Source organism: Clupea harengus, chromosome 9 (genome assembly GCF_900700415.2).
Source record: "Clupea harengus chromosome 9, Ch_v2.0.2, whole genome shotgun sequence".
Lineage (NCBI taxonomy): Eukaryota > Metazoa > Chordata > Actinopteri > Clupeiformes > Clupeidae > Clupea > Clupea harengus.
In genome coordinates, this window is record NC_045160.1 from 25,460,516 (window position 1) to 25,480,515 (window position 20,000).

At 41.9% G+C, this 20,000-nt stretch overlaps 2 protein-coding genes across 3 annotated transcripts in view; one reads left to right on the forward strand and one right to left on the reverse strand.

The window, feature by feature from the left end:
• The window catches only part of tmprss4a (transmembrane serine protease 4a), a 20,730-nt gene extending 6,960 nt beyond the window's left edge, over positions 1-13,770 (reverse strand). Inside the window, exons 1-6 of one of the 2 annotated variants that reach the window (XM_012829696.3) lie at positions 13,437-13,770; positions 3,742-3,796; positions 3,227-3,370; positions 2,631-2,783; positions 2,164-2,290; positions 738-851 (exon numbers count right to left, since the gene is read on the reverse strand). In XM_012829696.3, coding sequence (XP_012685150.2) covers positions 738-851; positions 2,164-2,290; positions 2,631-2,783; positions 3,227-3,338 — 506 coding nt within the window. In that variant the 5' untranslated portion in view covers positions 3,339-3,370; positions 3,742-3,796; positions 13,437-13,770. Of the gene's footprint in view, positions 1-737; positions 852-2,163; positions 2,291-2,630; positions 2,784-3,226; positions 3,371-3,741; positions 3,797-10,460; positions 11,146-13,436 lie in introns of those variants that run through there. The other variant, XM_031573954.2, reaches the window with a different exon arrangement.
• Positions 13,771-19,210: 5,440 nt separating this feature from the next.
• The window catches only part of LOC105902155 (uncharacterized protein DDB_G0284459-like), a 4,264-nt gene continuing 3,474 nt past the window's right edge, over positions 19,211-20,000 (forward strand). Inside the window, exon 1 of the mRNA XM_012829694.3 lies at positions 19,211-19,881. Coding sequence (XP_012685148.1) covers positions 19,869-19,881 — 13 coding nt within the window. The 5' untranslated portion in view covers positions 19,211-19,868. The remainder of the gene's footprint in view (positions 19,882-20,000) is intronic.

Below are 20,000 nucleotides of genomic sequence, written 5' to 3' on the forward strand. Positions count from 1 at the left end.
ATGTCCGTGGGGTTGGTAAAATATCATCCCACTGCCGTCATCCATCAAAGTTTTTACAACAGTAAGTTTACAACAGTTCTAGTACAAACTAATTGACTTTGATGACACCAGATTTTGATTTATTTTTAGTTTATTTTAATTTTGATTTGTTCGTTCAATTCGTTCTTCACTCCAAGAAAAAGTTCCAATCGGAGTGATCATTGGCAAGTGTTGCCAAGCAACGGATATTGTCACTCTGCTGCCAAACTGAGCCAGAGATCTGTACACCTGTTTTCACGTCACACGTTAATCTGTACGCCTGTTTTTACATCATACGTTAATCTGTACGCCTGTTTTTACATCGTACACCCGTTTTCACATCACACGTTAATCTGTACGCCTGTTTTTACATCATACGTTAATCTGTACCCCTGTTTTTACATCACACGTTAATGTGTACACCTGTTTTTACATCACACGTTAATGTGTACACCTGTTTTGACATCACACAGAATTTAATGTTTAAGTACATCAAACGCGAAGTGATTACTAAAACAAAGTCTGAGTGAAAAGTCTAAGTGGGGTTGTGCCAGAATGACCTCACTCATGGAATGCCTTTTGTCCAATCAGGAATTAATAAATTACTCAACCTGACCTAACTATTGTAAAAGTCAACACCACCTTTCTACTGCCAGTCGACCCCCTGAAGGTTGTTTTCTGTGTTATCTTTAGAGCAGGTATGCATAGTCTTGTCTTACCGGTCCGATATGATCTTTTGCAGGGCCTTGCCTCGGCTGGGGCCCACGACACTGAAGGATGTCCCCAGCGTGGAGGACACGAGTCGGGCGGACACGGCGCTGAAACTGGGCTTACTGGAACAGACAGAGAGACAGAGAATCAGAAGAATATCTTACTGTAGTGGTGTGGTAGCAAGAACGTGGTTTTAAACCGACAACACTGGCAATGGACTGACACTTAAGACAAAATTATGAACACACTAAGTCAGTGGAGAATCATCCAGACATGTAATAATAATAATAATAATAATAATAATAATAATACTTTAAACTTTTATAGCGCTTCTCTAGGTACCCGAAAACGCTTAAATTCTTAATTATAATACACTAACCCAGACACTGGGCTGAATATTGGCTTTCTGCTGGAGACATAGAGGGAGTATAGGGGGAGTATCGTACCCGAATGTGTTCTTAATTATAATGCACTGGCTTTGACAAAGGGCTGAAACTGGGCTAGCTGGTAAAGACGTAAAGACACAAAACCAGTAAGCTATCACACAGCACACAATTACTTTACTGGATGGACTACAGAACGCCCATTTGATGCTACACAAAGATAGCATATCGTTCGCAGCGCAATAGTTTTATTGGTTGCACAAACAGCATTCTAGACTTAATCAACACTGCTACCCAAGCATACATCCACAGCACTGTTTAATGCAGAACCAGATATCCTTCCTTTGCAGAAAACAGTCATAAAATACATTAACATATAGCTCCTTTACTCAAGGTAGGCTCCAAGGTGGCTGAAGTCTTTGTTATTCTTTGAAATCTGAGCACCTTTTTAAAAGTGTACAGTACATCCATAAAATGAAATACTATCCACTTCTTTTAGAACAGAAAATGCTTATTGTCCCACACGTATGTCCCCCATGTGTTACGTAAATCATTTCAGTCAATAGGTTCCAGGGACACTGAGTTTAACTGTGCTTTAAGGGTGTTCACCGAATCCTTAACAGGTTCACTGAAACCTGTTTACGTAACTTGAGTGCTAAGCTAGAGTTAACTGGGATGTTTGCACAAACATGGACTATTGATCGCAGAGAACCATACTATGTAAATACCAGCTTAGACAAAAACCCCAACAATGTTCTCTTTAATTTATCTGAACCATCCTGCTTCTCAATATTTAATTCCTCTGCCTATATACTGTAGCAAGACAATATCAGTTGTTGGACTACATAGTAAATTATATTAGTAAATTATATACCTCTCCAGAACAAAAGCTAAAGGTCAGGTATTTTTATCCACTTTTACCCAAAGCGACTTGCAACCTGCAGTGATCGGGAATCGAACCCGGGTAAACCTGTAAGCTGTGACGCTAACCACTGCGGCAACATTCCTATTAGAACAAGTGCTTACACACAGCACTGACGCAGTATCATACCTGGTATATCCCAGCTGATTGCAGGCCATCTCAGTGTGCTGCTGGGTGAATCCTTCAGCACACACACTCTTCCATCCAGACTGACCGGTGTACACCTGCAGGACACTGCGGTTGGACGCCAGGCGAACTGTGGAGGGGTGAGAGACATGGGTTGAGGCATTCGTGCACAAATGGCATTCATGTGAAAATGACTGGAGACATTGGGAAGTCTGTGGGCACTAGCACAAACTTTTCTGGCATGCGTGTGTGTGTGTTTGTGTTTGTGTGTGTGTGTGTGTGTGTGTGTGTGTGTGTGTGTGTGTGTGTGTGTGTTTGTGTTTGTGTTTGTGTTTGTGTTTGTGTTTGTGTTTGTGTTTGTGTCTGTGTGTGTGCGTGTACCTGTGTAAGTGCACATGAGTGTGTGTGTGTGTGTGTGTGTGTGTGTATGTGTATGTGTGTGTGTGTGTGTGTGTGTGTGTTTGTCTTACCAGGGAAAGTCACATTTGTTTCAAAGGCGGACACACAGGTGGACTCGTCCTCTCCTGCAGAACAGTCCTGTTTACCGTCACACGTCACATCCAGAGGGACAAACTTCAGAGATCTGGAGCAGAAGAAGTACTTGCTCTCGACCAGCTGCTTGACTGAGCCAGGAAGAAGGAGAGAGAGAGAAGGAGAGAGAGAGAGACAGAAGGAGAGAGAGAAGGTGAGAAGGAGAGAGAGAGGGGACAAAATAGATCCAAAGATTAGAAGGGATTAAGATGGTGTGGTGACAGGAAATCATAATTTCAAAGAAAATAACTGATGATGAATGTTTCCTTATACTGTACTTCTAAATGTCACAGCAATTACCATTGGTGTTAACATCATTTATCATGTGACAGAGAGGTTTTTGAATTCACATCAACTATATGTCAACACAAAATGTTATCAATAATCAATATATGTGAGTCTTAGTCCTTGTGTTACTGTGTCCAAGTGCAGCGTGGTTGACACTGATTGAGATGCTTGTTGGGTTGGTGTGTGTTTAAGAGAACGACACTGACTGAGATGCTTGTTGGGTTGGTGTGTGTTTAAGAGAACTCACTGAAGTAGGCAGCTACAGCCAGAATGGCTAAGACAGCCAGGACAGCAAGAGTGGTGATGACTGCTTTCTTCACTGATACCCTCCTCTTCTTCTGAGGTTCCTGGGTGGCCATGGACTTTCTGCGCCTGCCTGGCCGGGCTACAACTAGCACACACACAAACAAATTTATAATACAAAATTATATAAAAATAAGGCCACACTTTGAAAAATTCTAAAGTTTTCCATTAAAGGTTCTTTATATACAAGCTGCCCCAATACCAAAATGATGTGTTTTGTCTTATTTACAAATGCTTGAACACAACATGCCAGAAATGAAATGTTCAAAACCATAAATATAGTATAAAGCCTCTACGTCTGCCACAACAGCAGCTCAAAAGCTTCACTGAATGCTGATAAACATTTTTGAGTGAGCAGATCATTAAACATTGAAAACGATTTACTGGTTTACTGTAAGTTGTGTAAAAAAGACCAACCGCAGCAATTGTTAAAAAACTGTAATATCAAAGGTTACTTACTTTGCTGTCTGGGGTTCAGAGGTCGAGAGCTCTCTTCAGAGACTTGTGTGTTAGTCTGTGGGAAACAGCAGAAGGACAGGGACTTAAAGTAAACAGTAAACAGGACAAAAAGTCTGTTGAGCGGCCATTTTGTCATTTTATGTCATGTGCCTTTGCTACCTAAAAACATGGATGCTGGTGTATCCTAGTTAGTCGGGTAGTTGAATGGCAGAATATAAATGTAGATCTGGTGTATCCTAGTTAGTCGGGTAGTTGAATGGGTGAATGTAAATGTAGATCTGGTGTATCCTAGTTAGTCTGGTAGTTGAACGTGTGAATATAAATGTAGATCTGGTGTATCCTAGTTAGTCGGGTAGTTGAATGGCAGAATATAAATGTAGATCTGGTGTATCCTAGTTAGTCTGGTAGTTGAACGTGTGAATGTAAATGTAGACCTGGTGTATCCTAGTTAGTCGGGTAGTTGAATGGCAGAATATAAATGTAGATCTGGTGTATCCTAGTTAGTCGGGTAGTTGAACGTGTGAATGTAAATGTAGACCTGGTTTATCCTAGTTACTTGGGTAGTTGAACCTGTGAATATAAATGTAGATCTGGTGTATACTAGTTACTCTGAAAAGTTGAACGTGTGAATGTAAATGTAGATCTGGTGTATCCTAGTTAGTCTGGTAGTTGAACGTGTGCATATAAATGTAGACCTGGTGTATCCTAGTTAGTCGGGTAGTTGAATGGCAGAATGTAAATGTAGATCTGGTGTATCCTAGTTACTCGGGTAGTTGAACGTGTGCATATAAATGTTGATCTGGTGTATCCTAGTTAGTCGGGTAGTTGAATGGGTGAATATAAATGTAGATCTGGTGTATCCTAGTTAGTCTGGTAGTTGAATGGCAGAATATAAATGTAGATCTGGTGTATCCTAGTTACTCTGGTAGTTGAACGTGTGAATATAAATGTAGATCTGGTGTATCCTAGTTAGTCGGGTAGTTGAATGGCAGAATATAAATGTAGATCTGGTTTATCCTAGTTAGTCGGGTAGTTGAATGGCAGCATGTAAATGTAGATCTGGTGTATCCTAGTTAGTCTGGTAGTTGAATGGGTGAATGTAAATGTAGATCTGGTGTATCCTAGTTAGTCGGGTAGTTGAATGGGTGAATGTAAATGTAGATCTGGTGTATCCTAGTTAGTCGGGTAGTTGAACGTGTGAATATAAATGTAGACCTGGTGTATCCTAGTTAGTCTGGTAGTTGAACGTGTGAATATAAATGTAGATCTGGTGTATCCTAGTTAGTCTGGTAGTTGAATGGCAGAATATAAATGTAGATCTGGTGTATCCTAGTTAGTCGGGTAGTTGAATGGGTGAATGTAAATGTAGATCTGGTGTATCCTAGTTAGTCTGGTAGTTGAATGGCAGAATATAAATGTAGATCTGGTGTATCCTAGTTAGTCTGGTAGTTGAATGGCAGAATATAAATGTAGATCTGGTTTATCCTAGTTAGTCGGGTAGTTGAATGGCAGAATATAAATGTAGATCTGGTGTATCCTAGTTAGTCTGGTAGTTGAATGGGTGAATATAAATGTAGATCTGGTGTATCCTAGTTAGTCTGGTAGTTGAATGGCAGCATGTAAATGTAGATCTGGTGTATCCTAGTTAGTCTGGTAGTTGAACGTGTGAATGTAAATGTAGATCTGGTGTATCCTAGTTAGTCTGGTAGTTGAATGGGTGAATATAAATGTAGATCTGGTGTATCCTAGTTAGTCGGGTAGTTGAATGGCAGAATATAAATGTAGATCTGGTGTATCCTAGTTAGTCTGGTAGTTGAATGGCAGCATGTAAATGTAGATCTGGTGTATCCTAGTTACTCGGGTAGTTGAATGGCAGCATGTAAATTTATTTTGTCCTTTACTACACATGTACTGAGCAAAGAGTATTTTTGTTATGAAAAGCTGCTGATATTATATGGAGTAATAAATGCATGACATGAATGACTATATAAATGAAGGGATGAATGAATAAATGAATGAATAAATATATTACGCCAGGTTAAATTCTGGAAACCGTACCCTACTGACCATCTCCTCAGTATCTGATCTGTGTGCGACTGCAGTGTGTGTGTCTGTGTGTGTGTGTGTGTGTGTGTGTGTATATGTATGTATGTGTGTTTCTGCGTATGTATGAGTGTGTGTGTGTGTCTGTGTGTGTGTCTTTGTGTGTCTTGTGTGTGTGTGTGTGTGTGTGTGTGTGTGTGTGTGTGTGTGTGTAATCATGCGTGTTTGTGTGTGGGTGTGTGTAAACGGGAAGAGATGGCATGTTTTGGAAATCGTTCATGACTCAAACTGTTTTGCTAATGGACAACCTAGGTCTTAGGTCTGAGCCAATGAAAATATGGTGCCCATGCCAGTTCCTTTCAAAACAATGTGTGGACAACATCTATGCCTTTGTCATGTAAATACAGTATAGATATCAGGGAGTGAAACTAATTGTGATTCAGCGAAACTAAAAACAACAGGATTGCAATCAATGACTCAGCATCTCAACTGTAATCAATGACTCAGCATCTCAACTGTCTCACTGGAGTCTCTGTTCGTCCTCTTTTCCCTCCGACAGATGACTCCCGTAAACACAGTTCCACCCTCCCGGACGCCTTACAGGTGCCAGAGCCTTGTTTGCATAAGAAACAGGTTGCTGTGCATACCTATAAAGCCCGTAGGCTCGCAAGGACATTCAACAACAACAATGACGCGGCTAATGGACTGTGTTATGGGCAGAGACCTTTGTCTGCACAATAAGTGATCGGAGGAGGAGGAGGAAGCCTTTCAATTCTTGTTCACTGGTAACATGATTCTATACTGTCGTTGAAAGTTAGAACTCCGCTGTTAAGGCTTGTATCACACTTATGTAGTTTAAAGCTCCGTTACATTCAACAGGAAGCTCACAGAGAGGGGAAGACATTTGTAAGGCCATTTGTCCCACGTCTGACTTCCTCATCATCTGTTCGTGTAGATAGGGATGCAAATGACACAGCCATGTCCGAAGCAAATCCCTAAGAGGCTCAAAGTCCTGATGTCCCCAGTTTCCACCTAGTTAGATGTCACCTGGGATTCTGTCCTTCCGATGACCAAGCCTGAGTACACTTGTGTTGGGTAACTACTCATGAAGCGTGTGTATTAGTGTAGTGTTTACATGCAGTATGTTAGGTATATCTGTTTGCTTGTGGTGTTCATGTATCTGTTAATGTGTTAAAGTGTTTGTGTTTGTGTGTGTGTGTGTGTGTGCATGTTTGTGCATGTGTGTGCATGTATGTATGTGATGGGTGTGCGTGTGTGTGTGTGTGTGTGTGTGTGCATGTGTGTGTGTGTGTGCGTGTGTGTGTGTGTGTTTACATCTGCTTGGGATTTCTCAGCTTGCGTAAAACAGAGAACTCTTCAGCTGGCCTAGCCTGCCTGGCCTGGCAGTTACACAGTTACAGCTCAGGACTGGTGTGAGCCGGGAGAAGAAGAATGTGGCCCGACCAGTTCTGTCTGTTGGGGGATCAGAGGAGGGGGAGGGGTGGGGGGTTCGTCTCATCTTCCCTGGAGCTGCCAGCTATCAGTCAATCAAGGGTGAAACGTACAGACCTCACTCCAGCCAGCCCTCTTACGTGCCTGTAGCTCTACACAAAGACTCCCATTTACATTTAGTCATTTAGCAGACGCTTTTATCCAAAGCGACTTACATATGTGCGACTTACAATGTATACACATTTTACGTTTTTACACTGATGGCACACTGCACATCAGGAGCAATTAGGGGTTCAGTGTCTTGCTCAAGGACGCTTCGACAGGGAATCGAACTAGCAACCTTCTGATTACTAAACGACTTCTCTACCTACTGTACCACTGTCGCCCCCCATAGACTCCCATATGATAATCAATCCCTACTCTGCCTTACATGGCCAGACAATAATCCTGTACGCTAAACTTCCCCACACAGTCAGCTCAACACGCCACACAGGGACATAGTCATCTTTTGTGAGGACTCCCCGAATAGTATGTGGTGTTCCTGTAACTTGTGGGAGTATATGGGAGTATGCTGTTATGTGAGTGACTGAAAATAGTAGCTGTAAATAAAAAAGGCAGAGGAACTGAGAGCTCCAAGGTTTTGTTTTTATTCTGTCTGGGTTACCTGATTTTTTTTTTAACAGTTGGATTAATGGCTATATAGACCAATGGGTAAATAAAGTATGTGTGAAGTGACGTGAGCTTTTGTGTTTCTGGGGATATTATGTATTCTCTTGTGAGTGCGGGACAGTGTGCATACGTGACGGAGAGAGATAAACGGGCCGTGAGGTATTTTGAATGCTCATTTGACTGTGGACACAACGTATCCAGAGTGGAAAATTTGAGTCACGTGCCGAAACCACGGCTCTCGCCTGACTGTGCATATTCTGTAACTTTAAAGAGGAACTTCCAGAATGTGCGCTATGTGACACATGACTTAACACACAAGATAGACTGTAAGACTATGCCTGTCACCTCAATCACTTAGAATGAATGAAGACAGAGCAACATACTGGTCAGCATCAATAAGAATATTATTTGAATGTGTACTACATTTAATGTTTTACCTCCTCTTTCTTTACAATTTAGCAGTATTTTGTAATGACATTCATGCTTTTGTGAATGTTTCACAAAAAGACAATTAAAAGTGGTATATATAAATAAACTTGTTTTGCCTGAGGAACTATGACCTCAGGCAGACTGTGACACCACTTCCACATTGACACCACTTCCTCATCATTGTTGATTCTGTGCATAGCATATGATAGATATCAATATGCCCTGCCTAATCCGGCAAGCATCCATTGTCCTCCACTTTTTTCTCTACAGCTGCCAATGCACCTGTTTTTGTTGTAAGAGGAAAGGATCAATGCCACTGGCCTCGTAGATCAGAAACTCCAGTTTATGAGAAAAGATAAATACAATACCGATCAAAACACAACGGGGTAAAATGACACGGCTGAAATGGTGAATGCACCTCCACCCAGAGGAGAAGTTCAAACACAAGCTGTTGGAAAGCTGATAACTCATTACAAGAAAGCCCTGAAAACCAGGCCCTGGCCCATAGACACGGCAGTACTCACTGCCTGCCCATAAATCATGTTCTTCAACTATCTTGTCTGAGATTATATATATATATATATATATACAGAGAGAGAGAGAGAGAGAGAGAGAGAGGAGAGAGAGGAAAGAGAGAGAGAGAGAGAGCGAGAGAGAGAGCGAGAGAGGATTCTGGTGATCTAGTTGTCATTACTGCACTTGAGCCAGAAATGTTTTATAGACTCACCTATAATAAAAACATACTATTTCAATTTGTCTAAACAGAATGTCTTGCCTGACACTCCTGAAATGATTGAGCTATCTGTGATGTGGTGATTCAGAGAGTTTTGGAAAGGAAGTGTTTTGTGACCTATTTAAAACAGCCAGGTGAGAGCGTGTTGGCAGTAGACTTGTGTGTCATTGTAACACAAGTGGGTCAGAGAAAGACTGGTTTAACGGATGAGCAAGACTGAGAGAAAGACCTCAGGTTAGTTTGCTTTTGGTTGGCATGGTAACTGATCATTGTGTTGATGTTGATTCTAATTGATTGAAATTGCAATGACACTGGCTGCTACCAAAAGAACAAGTCACAACACACAGATTGTGTAGCTAGCGTGGATAGTGTTACATTAAGCATAACTATACAAATAATTATATTAATTACATTTACATTTAGTCATTTAGCAGACGCTTTTGTCCAAAGGGAGAATTATATAAAAAACAGTAACGCCATCATTCTTTGATATTATAAAGCTCATAATTTCATTTAGAACTAAAATGTCTGAAATTATATTAACAAAAAGTTCTGTAGCTCAGAACTATATTTGATTGAACTGTATGTTTTATTTATGTTTTGTATGTAAATACTTTACACTTTATCAGTTTGTGACTCAACAGCTTGATTCTTGTAGATCCAGTGGTGTTTAATCAAGGTGCTTGGTAAAGATAGTTTAAAGATCATAGTATGATACTATAAAGATATTAGTAAATGTATGGGTTTTTTTTTCATGGGGAGTATATTGTATATTCCTGTGGACTACCCCATGCATACAAATTAGAGTGTGGGAATAGAATGCTGCATGGGTGCCGTGGGGAAAAGCGCTGCAGTAGCAATAACATGGCGCATGGGAGAAACTGGAATCAGCTGTCTTCAGAAAAAATACCTCGGCGACAAGACAACGAATGCACCTGTGGCTAATAGTCCTTGCTTAGCTCAGTTTTGGCCACACAGCCTATGGGCTGTAATCACAGCAGGGTTTGTTATGGACTCGCTGAACTCCGTAGGGTGTGGCCAATTTGTTTGTTTATTGGATAAACAACATAAACCTCATCAATTTCCATAACAACTAGCCACACTTTCACATAATGCACGTACAAACAAGTTGTAAATAAAAAAAATGGTAGCTTCCCATTTCATAAACAAATCACAACACCAGCTCATCGATTAGCATGTCTCTTGTGCTCTGAGAAACAACTGAAGTAAGAAAGATATAAACTTAAACTCTATTACCAAAGAGATTAAGATATAAACGTAAACTCTATTGCCATGCGACTGCTTCTCTGCTAAAGCTGCATAGTTTTCTGTTGCAGCAGCCAGAGACTTTTTGGAGAGACGCACAGAGTTAGTTAGTGCTCGAGTTACTCACCTTCATGGTGATGTGGCGCTTATTCTAGTTAGCCCTGGTATGCCAGAGCGGTACCGGACCGGGAGCGGGGAAAAAAGCCGGATCCAAACCCAGCTGGCGGGTCACGCAGGAACACACACTCGCTCTAACACCTCCACGAGCCTCTCTGCTAACCCCGTTCCTCTGGAACTCCCAGACGCTCCAGCGGCCGAAAACTTTTTCACTCTCTCTCTCCCTCTGTGTTTATTAATCTTTCTATCTCTTTGTCCCCCTCTCGCTCCTTCCGTGGCCGGACACCTGATCCGTCAAGCAGCCTGTGGAGTGGTTATTCTCCTGTGAGGATTCCGGAAGCCTCTGTCTCACTCTCCCGAGTGCAGGTCAGGTCTACACGGATTTGTGTTTTAAGTTGAGTCAGCCAACCCCTGAGGACGAACTCCTGTATGTAAGATGACACCTACCTGCCGTCAAGCCCTCACCTGGAAAACTTCCCTCACTTTGCTGACTCTAGCTCTCTCTCTCTCTCTCTCTCTTGCTCTATCTCTTGGATTCAGGTGAATGTAGAGTGCGCTATAAATTAAGTCTATTTATGTATCTATCTTTCTGCTTATCTATGTCACCCTCTCGTTTCCCTTTCGGTCTCTTGCTCCCTCCTATTTTTCCATGTCAAGCTCTGTATTACACACACACACACACACTTGCACGCACGCACACACACACACACACACACGCACGCACGCGCACACACACACACACACACACACACACACGAGGAGGGTGTGGTCCAGTTCAACTTATTAAACAAAACAAAAACATAGAATGACGGATTGACGAGACGATGATAGATCTGACTCAGGTTATGCATGACAGATGAGTTTAGTATGGTCATGAGAGTGTAGCCACGGTGCCTACGGCAGCTCTGTGTAGGTTCACACTCTGACCTGCATCTCCACCTGTATCTAAGGCCTCTGCATTTATTACTTGTTGGAATATCTAATGTAATTTACCAGTGCTGAACTTTAGACCTGTGCACTTGGCAGTACTGTGGAAAGTTCAACTGACTTTTTTTAAATTTTTTAATTTTTTTATTGTGCTATTTATTTTTACTGTTTTAGATGTCCTGTTCACACATGTTACTTCCTGTTTTAAGTCATACAAACGAGCGTTTATCTTTGAGCTGAGCCCAAAATGTATCCAAACGGCCTAGAGATAGCGGCCCCGGGGCCTGTGGTTCCCATGGGCTCAAACAGTAAGGTAATGGGTCCCCTGAGCTAACCCTATCTGGCAGTGCGTTATCAGAGGGTGAAGTGTAGATCAATGCCCATGGCCACAGGGAGCCTGCACAATAAGCTTCCTATGGTCCTGCCAAATTTGAGCAGGCAGAGAAAGAAGCCAAGGCTTTATAGGTAGACCTTGGATGCATTGTTGAGCAGTTATGAATGAAGACAGTGAGAGAAAGAGAGTGTGGGAGAGAGGGGGAGAGAGGGAGAGAGAGAGAGAGGGAGGGAGAGGGAGAGAGGGAGGCAAAAGGGGAAGAAAGAGAGAAAGATGTGCACGTCGATATGGAGGCAGGAGAAAAAGGAACCATTTGTAAGCGTGCCATTGTTGTATGAGTGGCCTGATGTGAGGAGCGCACAACGAGAGAGCGGTGACCCCGTGACCTAGCCGCTGAAGCACAACATGGGATATGGAGGCGGAAGGTGAAACCTGCTCGAGGCTTTTACTGCAACCCCATTAGCCCACTGACTCCGTCTCCAAGAAGGCCTGAGCTCTCCAGTCTATCTGATCTGGAGCCTCAGGAAAGACACTTAAGGTGGAGAGGACATACCGCTGAAGGGAAGGACACTTAAGTGGACAGGACATACCGCTGAAGGGACGCCAACTAGTTGATTGACTTAATGGCCTTAAGATGTCATCATTTTTTTTATATAAGTTCATGAGTATTGAGGTTACCTAAAAAGAAAAAGCAATGTCTGTTTTCCAATGTCAAAAACACTGCCAGGTCTTGGACAAAAAAAAAGCCTGGACTTTGACCTGAACTCCCAAATCGAAAGAAAGAAAGAAAGAAAGAAAGAAAGAAAGAAAGAAATTCATCTTGTGTCAACTTGCCCTGGCGTTTGGTATTGGGTCTTTGTGTGATTTACATTTGTCCTATTCTTTTCCTATTCGCCAACATTGGAAACATACAAAGAGAGACTGAAGAAGCTGTTCTAACACAGATTCACAAAGAGAATATTATATATATATATATATATATATATATATATATATATATATATATATATATAATAAAAGAGTAAAAGAGTTGTGTGGGAAGTTGTGTGCACATTCTGTTGTGTGCTGCACAGCCATAGGCTTCTACAGAGGGTGATCTACTCTGGTCAGCAGATTTGATATAATATAATATATATACTGTATATATATATATTATATTATATCAAATCTGCTGACCAGAGTAGATCACCCTCTGTAGAAGCCTATGGCTGTGCAGCACACAACAGAATGCAGAGCCCCATCATGCTGCTCCAAGAAGTTTAACATTAACCACATGGCAGAATAAACATGTTTGCTCAGGGATGTCCCAACGAGAGTCCACTGGATAACAGGGTTTGTATAATGCAGGCTACATAAAGAAGACTCAAGTATATTTTCCATAGCTGAAATATTAGATTAACTAGAGCAGAATACTCTTCTATAATCTTTAATAGTGTAATTATTGACCAGCTACAGCAAAGTAAGCCAAATCAGTGCTTCAAGGGAGCTAAGCGCTTACAGTAAATAAATGTCCAGGGTTAAGTCCAAAGATTAGTTCAAGGTAATACAACTTACTCATGTGGTATATAAAGGAGACAAAGGAGACACAGTAATCAAACTAGACACACTGACTGACTGACCAACAGTTAGCATCAGTGGCAGCTGTCACTTCCTAAAACAATTGCAGTGTCTATAAATAATAAATAAAATGTAATGAGAGACATAAGAAATAAATCCATCTCTTACCCTGGAGGACGAGGCTGTGAGTGTCCAGGGCCAAGCTTCAGAAACTAAGGATGTACAGCACAGGTGAGGGAGGTCTGCTCTCGTCCTTTAGAAACTCAGGATGTACTGCACAGGTGAGGGAGGTCTGCTCTCGTCCTTTAGAAACTCAGGATGTACTGCACAGATGAGGGAGATATGCTCTTGTCCTCTACGCTTCTTCCCACACAACTCTTTTCTTTCTTCTTTTATTTTCTTTCCCTCTTTTCCTTCCGGTTTAATCACTCCCTTCATCCCACTGACCCTCCCACTGTTTCATGGCTTAACATGTTGCTCAAGCAGCGGAATGCACATGACACCTAGCTCGAACATTGCTCTCTCTCTCCCTCCCTCCCTATCTCTCTCCCTCCCTCTCCCTCCCTCTCTCTCTCTCGCTCCTTCCCTCCCTCTCTCTCTCTCCCTCCCTCTCTCTCTCTCGCTGTGAAGTGCACATGCCACCCAGCTCAAACATTACGCTCTCCCTCCCTCCCTCTCTCTCTCTTTCTATCTCTCTCTCTCTCCCGCATTGTCTCCTCCCCCTCTCTCAACACCCCCTGCCCACACACTAGGTGTGATTTTCATAATAAACGGTAATTGGCAATATACACTTCCTGATATCATTTGAGACTGAGATTCCTGTATGCAACATGACTCACACTTTTCCTTCTGTAACTGGCAGAAGAGGAAACATTTGCCAGGAAATTCCTTAGCATGTCAGAATTGGATACCTCACACAGTGACCCATATTGACGAGAGTCTAAGGAATACTTCGTTGCTAATGCTAATCTTGCCATTTAGGAATCATTTCCAAGGGACATTTTTTGTCTGTATACTAACTGAATGTTGCAATTATAATCGACTAACCAAAGAAGGCAAAGCAATGTATTAATATACTATGGCAAATCTGATAAAATCCAGATTGATGTGCTGGGGATTCTTTTCTAAGGTCAGTGATGTTGTACCTGTGAGAACAAATGGCATTAATATAAACTTGTAATTGAAAATTGAAATAGGTGTGTGTGTGTCTGTGTGTCTGTGACTGTGAAAGAGAGTCTGCATTTCTGCAGACACATCAGAAACATGTCATTTTTGAATTTCCTGTGGAAACCCCAGCCTCAAAGGATGCATCTATATGTCCATTTACAGAGGGGGGGGGGGGGGGGGTCCAGAGTGCTCCACAGTTTTCCACACCCGGATAATTCTATAGTAAGTCCTCGGAGCATCCATGTTAATGTAACAGCAATGAAACACTCAAACGGCTGTTGCCATCTTTATGACTTCTCTTGTATTCATTACTGGGTATTGTAGAGGTCACCATGCTATCATATAACAGGTGGCAGCAGACATAGACATTTATACTTCTGTATACGGCCCAGAACTGATCAGGTCTATCTCACAGTCGGCTGAAATCTGGAGTGCCCCCTCTATTCAGTTCAGTTACATTTTATGTATAAAGAGCGCCAATAACATCAGAAATTATCTCAAAAAGCTTTAGAGAGCCTAGAGTCTGAACGCCAGCCAATAGGCTTTGAGCTTTAGGGAGCCTAGAGTCTGAACCCCAGCCAATAGGCTTTGAGTTTTAGAGAGCCTAGAGTCTGAACCCGAGCCAATAGGCTTTGATAGGACCCTAAATGTCAGTTCTACGCTTCAATATACTGTATGTGCAAGCATGGGGTCCTTTGAATATATAATCTCCACCACTACATGTGTATATTACTGATTATATATTTAAAATACACACATATTTAATGGCAGGCTTCCTTGAGCGGAGTCAAATAATGTCCGTGTGCATGGATTTCTTTTTATGGTTTTCCCATCCACACATATCATATATCATCCCTTTCTCTCCTCTCAGTTCCGAGGTGCAGTTTATCTTACCGTCAGTGACCTAACACCATAGCCCAGCCTGTGTCTCACACAGGCGAATGAAGGGAAAGAGAGGGAATTTCTCCACCTCCTCCTTACCGTAAAGCCAATGCAGTTACATTCTCTCAGTATCTTAGTTACTGACATTCAGTGTCCAGGAAAGACGGGCAGAAACCTCTGGCACCTCATTCAGGTTCCTGGCATCCCACAGGGGGTTGGTTGGCAGGTAGTGTTGGGCTCCCATAGACTTACATGTGAAATTCACAACTTTCTCAATGTTATGAAGTAACTGCCATATTTCAAGGTTTTAATGTCGGTATTTTTTTTTACACTGTAGCTGTATTACATACTACATAATATATTCCCATCGGATTGCTAGATTTAGGTGAATTTCAGTTATCAGACCATAACTTTACAGACCAGACCACATCTCAACTAAGCCCACATTCTTAGTTTGCATAGCACCAGGCCAGAGCCATCAGGCTTGGCTCCTGACCTTTCGTCTATGTTGAGAGCCATCAGACGTGGTTCCTGGCTTTTGTGTGTCTTGGAGCTGGAGCTTTTAGACCCTCATTGTTGGACTTTGTCTACAGCCATGACAAGATGGTTGAAGCCAAACAAAATTCCCACTCACATTGAAAGCCGTTTGTTTGTTGCTATTATGCCGTGTCGTATGGAAATGGTAACCAATTATTTGTTTTAACACAGGTCAGAGGTCAGGGGCGGTACTAGGAGTTGCAAACAATCCGGGCTCACCTTTATAGAGGGGTCCAGGGGCATCCTCCCCAGAAATCATGGCAGCTCAATGTACCATTTTCACGTAGCTTGAGACAAAAATGGAAATCCTAAAGGCAGTGCCGTTACCAGGACATCATCCTGGGGTGCACATTTATCATTTATCATTACATTTACAAGTATCCATCTATCTATCTATCTATCTATCTATCTATCTATCTATCTATTTAGATCCATCCAAACCCCACAGCGGATGGCAGGGGCTCCATGTTAGGAGTTGAAAGTCAGTCAGGGCTTAGCCCAGATCCCTGGGGGGTCCAGGGGAATTCACCTCCATTTCCGTCTTAATTCTGGCAGCTAAATGCACATTAAATGCACCATTCTCACACTGTTCAGCCTTCTGGAGATGTCATGGGCCCAAGGCCCATTCTCACACAGTTTGAGACAGATACAGTGAGCCTAAACACAGCGCGTGGCATTCAGGGCCAGTCACTTGACACAGTTTGAGACAGATACAGTGAGCCCAAACACAGCCCGTGGCATTCAGGCATCCAGTCACTTGCCTGAGTCACATGAACATGACCCCATCCAGTAAACCACACTGCTTGTCTACATGAAAACACTTCTATACTAGGTCACAGGCAGAAAGATTATGGACTACATCAAGCAACACGTGGGACTCTAGAGTGGTATCCATGGTTACAGACACGTCTTCACTCATACCCCTCAGTTTCTTTAAGAAACCCAAAGGCAGAGTAGGCGATTTATTTCAGAAGCATTTAAAACAAAACATTTAGTTGAAGTCCTCTTAGCATCCCGATAGCAAGGAATACATAAAATTCACTGACAACAAAAGGAAAGAAAAATCCGTCCTCTGTGGCAGCTGCAGGGCTGTAAAAAGACTGGCCAATCATATGATCAATCAATCATAAACCAATCATATGATCAATCAATCGTAAACCAATCATATGATCCATCCCAGATGAAATTATCGAATGGCCTACCTGCCTGTCTGTCTACCTGCGTGTGACTGAAGGCTTCCACAAAGCTAGGCAGAGATAGGCCTATCGCTATGAAAGGTAGCGGCTAGTCACACAAGAATGGCAGAGAAAGTACAGCCAGGGTTCCACCTATACCTACAACAACTTGTACTGCTAAAAAAGCAAGAAAAAACAACATGCATATTTTAGAGATATAACGTGTCTACAGTCAACATGGAGACGACATACAGTATATATGTATTTTATTGAACAGAATCAAATGTGGGGTCTCTCAAGCAGCTATTTAATTACCACCAGCGATATTTTTACTATTTATCAAAACCCCATTCATTATCTCATAGGGATTTTATTTTCAATCCAGAATTTACAAAAATTCGAATCCAGCATTTACAAAATGACGACCATCCCTCCCACACTCGCTCTCTTTCTCTCTCGCGCTCACAGAAAAATGAAAAGTTAGTGTGAAGTAGATGTTGCTTGAGGACACAGAGGACCCCAAACATACTTGCGTCTTTCATCAATGACATCATATTATTTCTGGGGGATTTAGTGCATGATCCGAATGACAGATCTGAATAGATCAGGGGTTATTTTTAATTATTCTTATTTTTGTAAAATAAACAAAAAAAAAAAAAAAAAACTTTGTTGGGATCCAGGGCTATTCACAATGACGCCCATGACACAGGATTTCCCCTAAAAGGACAGCTGACCACCAGACACCACTGTTGAGCCTTCTGGAGATGTCATGTGCCCAAGGCCCGTTTCACTGTTGTGGGAGCATTCTAGCTGTTGATTTTTATTTTGGCGCCCATGTTAACAGGTTAGAGCATGCACACTGTCTGTGTGTGAGACGCATGTACTGCAGCCGCAAGGCATCTGGAGCTTTTTCACGTGTGAGGTTAGCGATTCTCAGCAAAAATAGACAGTATATAGATGCTTTGATAGTCATGTTGACATCATACCAGCGACATTACATAACTGACACTTTTCACTGCAGTTTACATGTATGGGTTATATGTCAGAAATGTAAATATTATATGTTTTATCCATTTTGGTCCTTGCATGTTATGAAAGGGGAAAGAGGACTTTACATGTGTACTAAATAGTAACTATAGTAACCCAGTGTAGGCTTTAACTACATTATGTCGATAAGTGTATGATAGTAGTGTCGATAACAGAACATTAGGTGAAGGGCAGTAGGTTTCCGTTGCTCTCTCTCTCTCTCTCTGTCTCTCGCCCTCGTTCTAACGAGAGTTATAAAAGTCACGTGACGGATTTCAGGTCAACTTTCTGGTCTTGATGATAACACAATAAAAAAAACACGATGATAAAACAATAAAAAGCATTGTCAAAAATGGTCAATTGTTACCACCAGCTAGCACTCGTGCTTGTAAACATTGGATTGGTTTATACCACCACTGTCATGAGATGACACAGGATCAAAATGATTGACTCCTTTGTCCTCTCCTTTATTTAGAGCTTAGATCACACACACACACACACACACACACGCGCGCGCGCGCAGGCACACACATACACAAACACACACACACACACACATATACACAAACACACGCACACACACACACACACACATATACACACACACACACACAAACACACACACACGCACGCAGGCACACACATACACAAACACAAACACACACACACACACACATATACACAAACACATACACAGACACACATACACACGCACACACACACATATACACACACATATACACACATACACACACACACACACACACACACACACACATACACACACACACACACACACACACACACACCCATACACACACACACACACACACACACTTCACTCCTTACAGTATTTGTGTCCCCTTGAGGGGCCAGGTGTGGCTCAACTTAACAAGGAAAGGAAAGACAGGTCAGTTCAGTTAAGTCAATCATGTTATCAAATTCACAAGTGTTCTGAATAAAAAAACTCTCACATAAATCATGTCCCCACCCTAAATGTTTGGTGTGTTGTGATTCATGTTTTGATTGATGTTATGCGGCACGGACATGTGTTTATGCATAAAGTCATTTTGTTAGAATACTAAATCGTTTTTTTTGTTTTTGTTATTGTTGTTTTTGGTTATGTGTGTAAGTTTAAGAAGTCTGATCACAGTGTAAACCCTTGCAGTATTTATATCGTCCAGCAGAGGTGGCTGTGTGACAATATTTGACCTCACACAATTTACCATAATCTTGTCTGTGTCGTGATCGAGACTGGAAAAAGGAGGCCAACTGGATGACTGTCCTCTCATTGGTCTGTTGTGTTGTTGATCTATAATAACAACCTTGCCATATCTGCTCCCTGGGCGCCAAAATATACACACAGGGCCTCTCTAAAACATTAATACGTCATTATTTTTACTTTATTTTTCTTCTCATAGCGCTGGTTCCACCAAGGTACGGTAATGATCCTGATTGCCCAACGCTGACAGACAACACTGAGACAAAACTGAAAACAGTCACACAGACACTGTTTTGGTGTTTGTGGGGTGTGTGAGCTATTCATGTGCTAAGGGTGAGCCTTGAGACGTCAGCATACCAAGGCCCTGGTAAAAATGAAGACAGACCTGTTTGTAGAAAGTCACCCATCAGGAAGTGATGACCCACTGGAAGAAAGGCAATGCAATGGGTGAAGATGGCTGAGGGAGAGAGCACAGGGGAGTAAGTCACAGAAACGAGGAGATTTGTGAGAAACAACTTCTTTTTTTTTTGGAAGGCATTTCCCATTTTCACAAGTGTTGGAAAGTCTGTGTCAAGGGTCAAAGACAGCACCATGTCAGCTACAGGTAAGACAACGAGAGAGAGAGACTGAGGTCAAAGCTTATTTATTGTTGACTCTAATGACTGTGTCATCTGCCAATGTGTTTCATGTTCATTTCAGTTGCCTTTAATACAGACTTTTGCT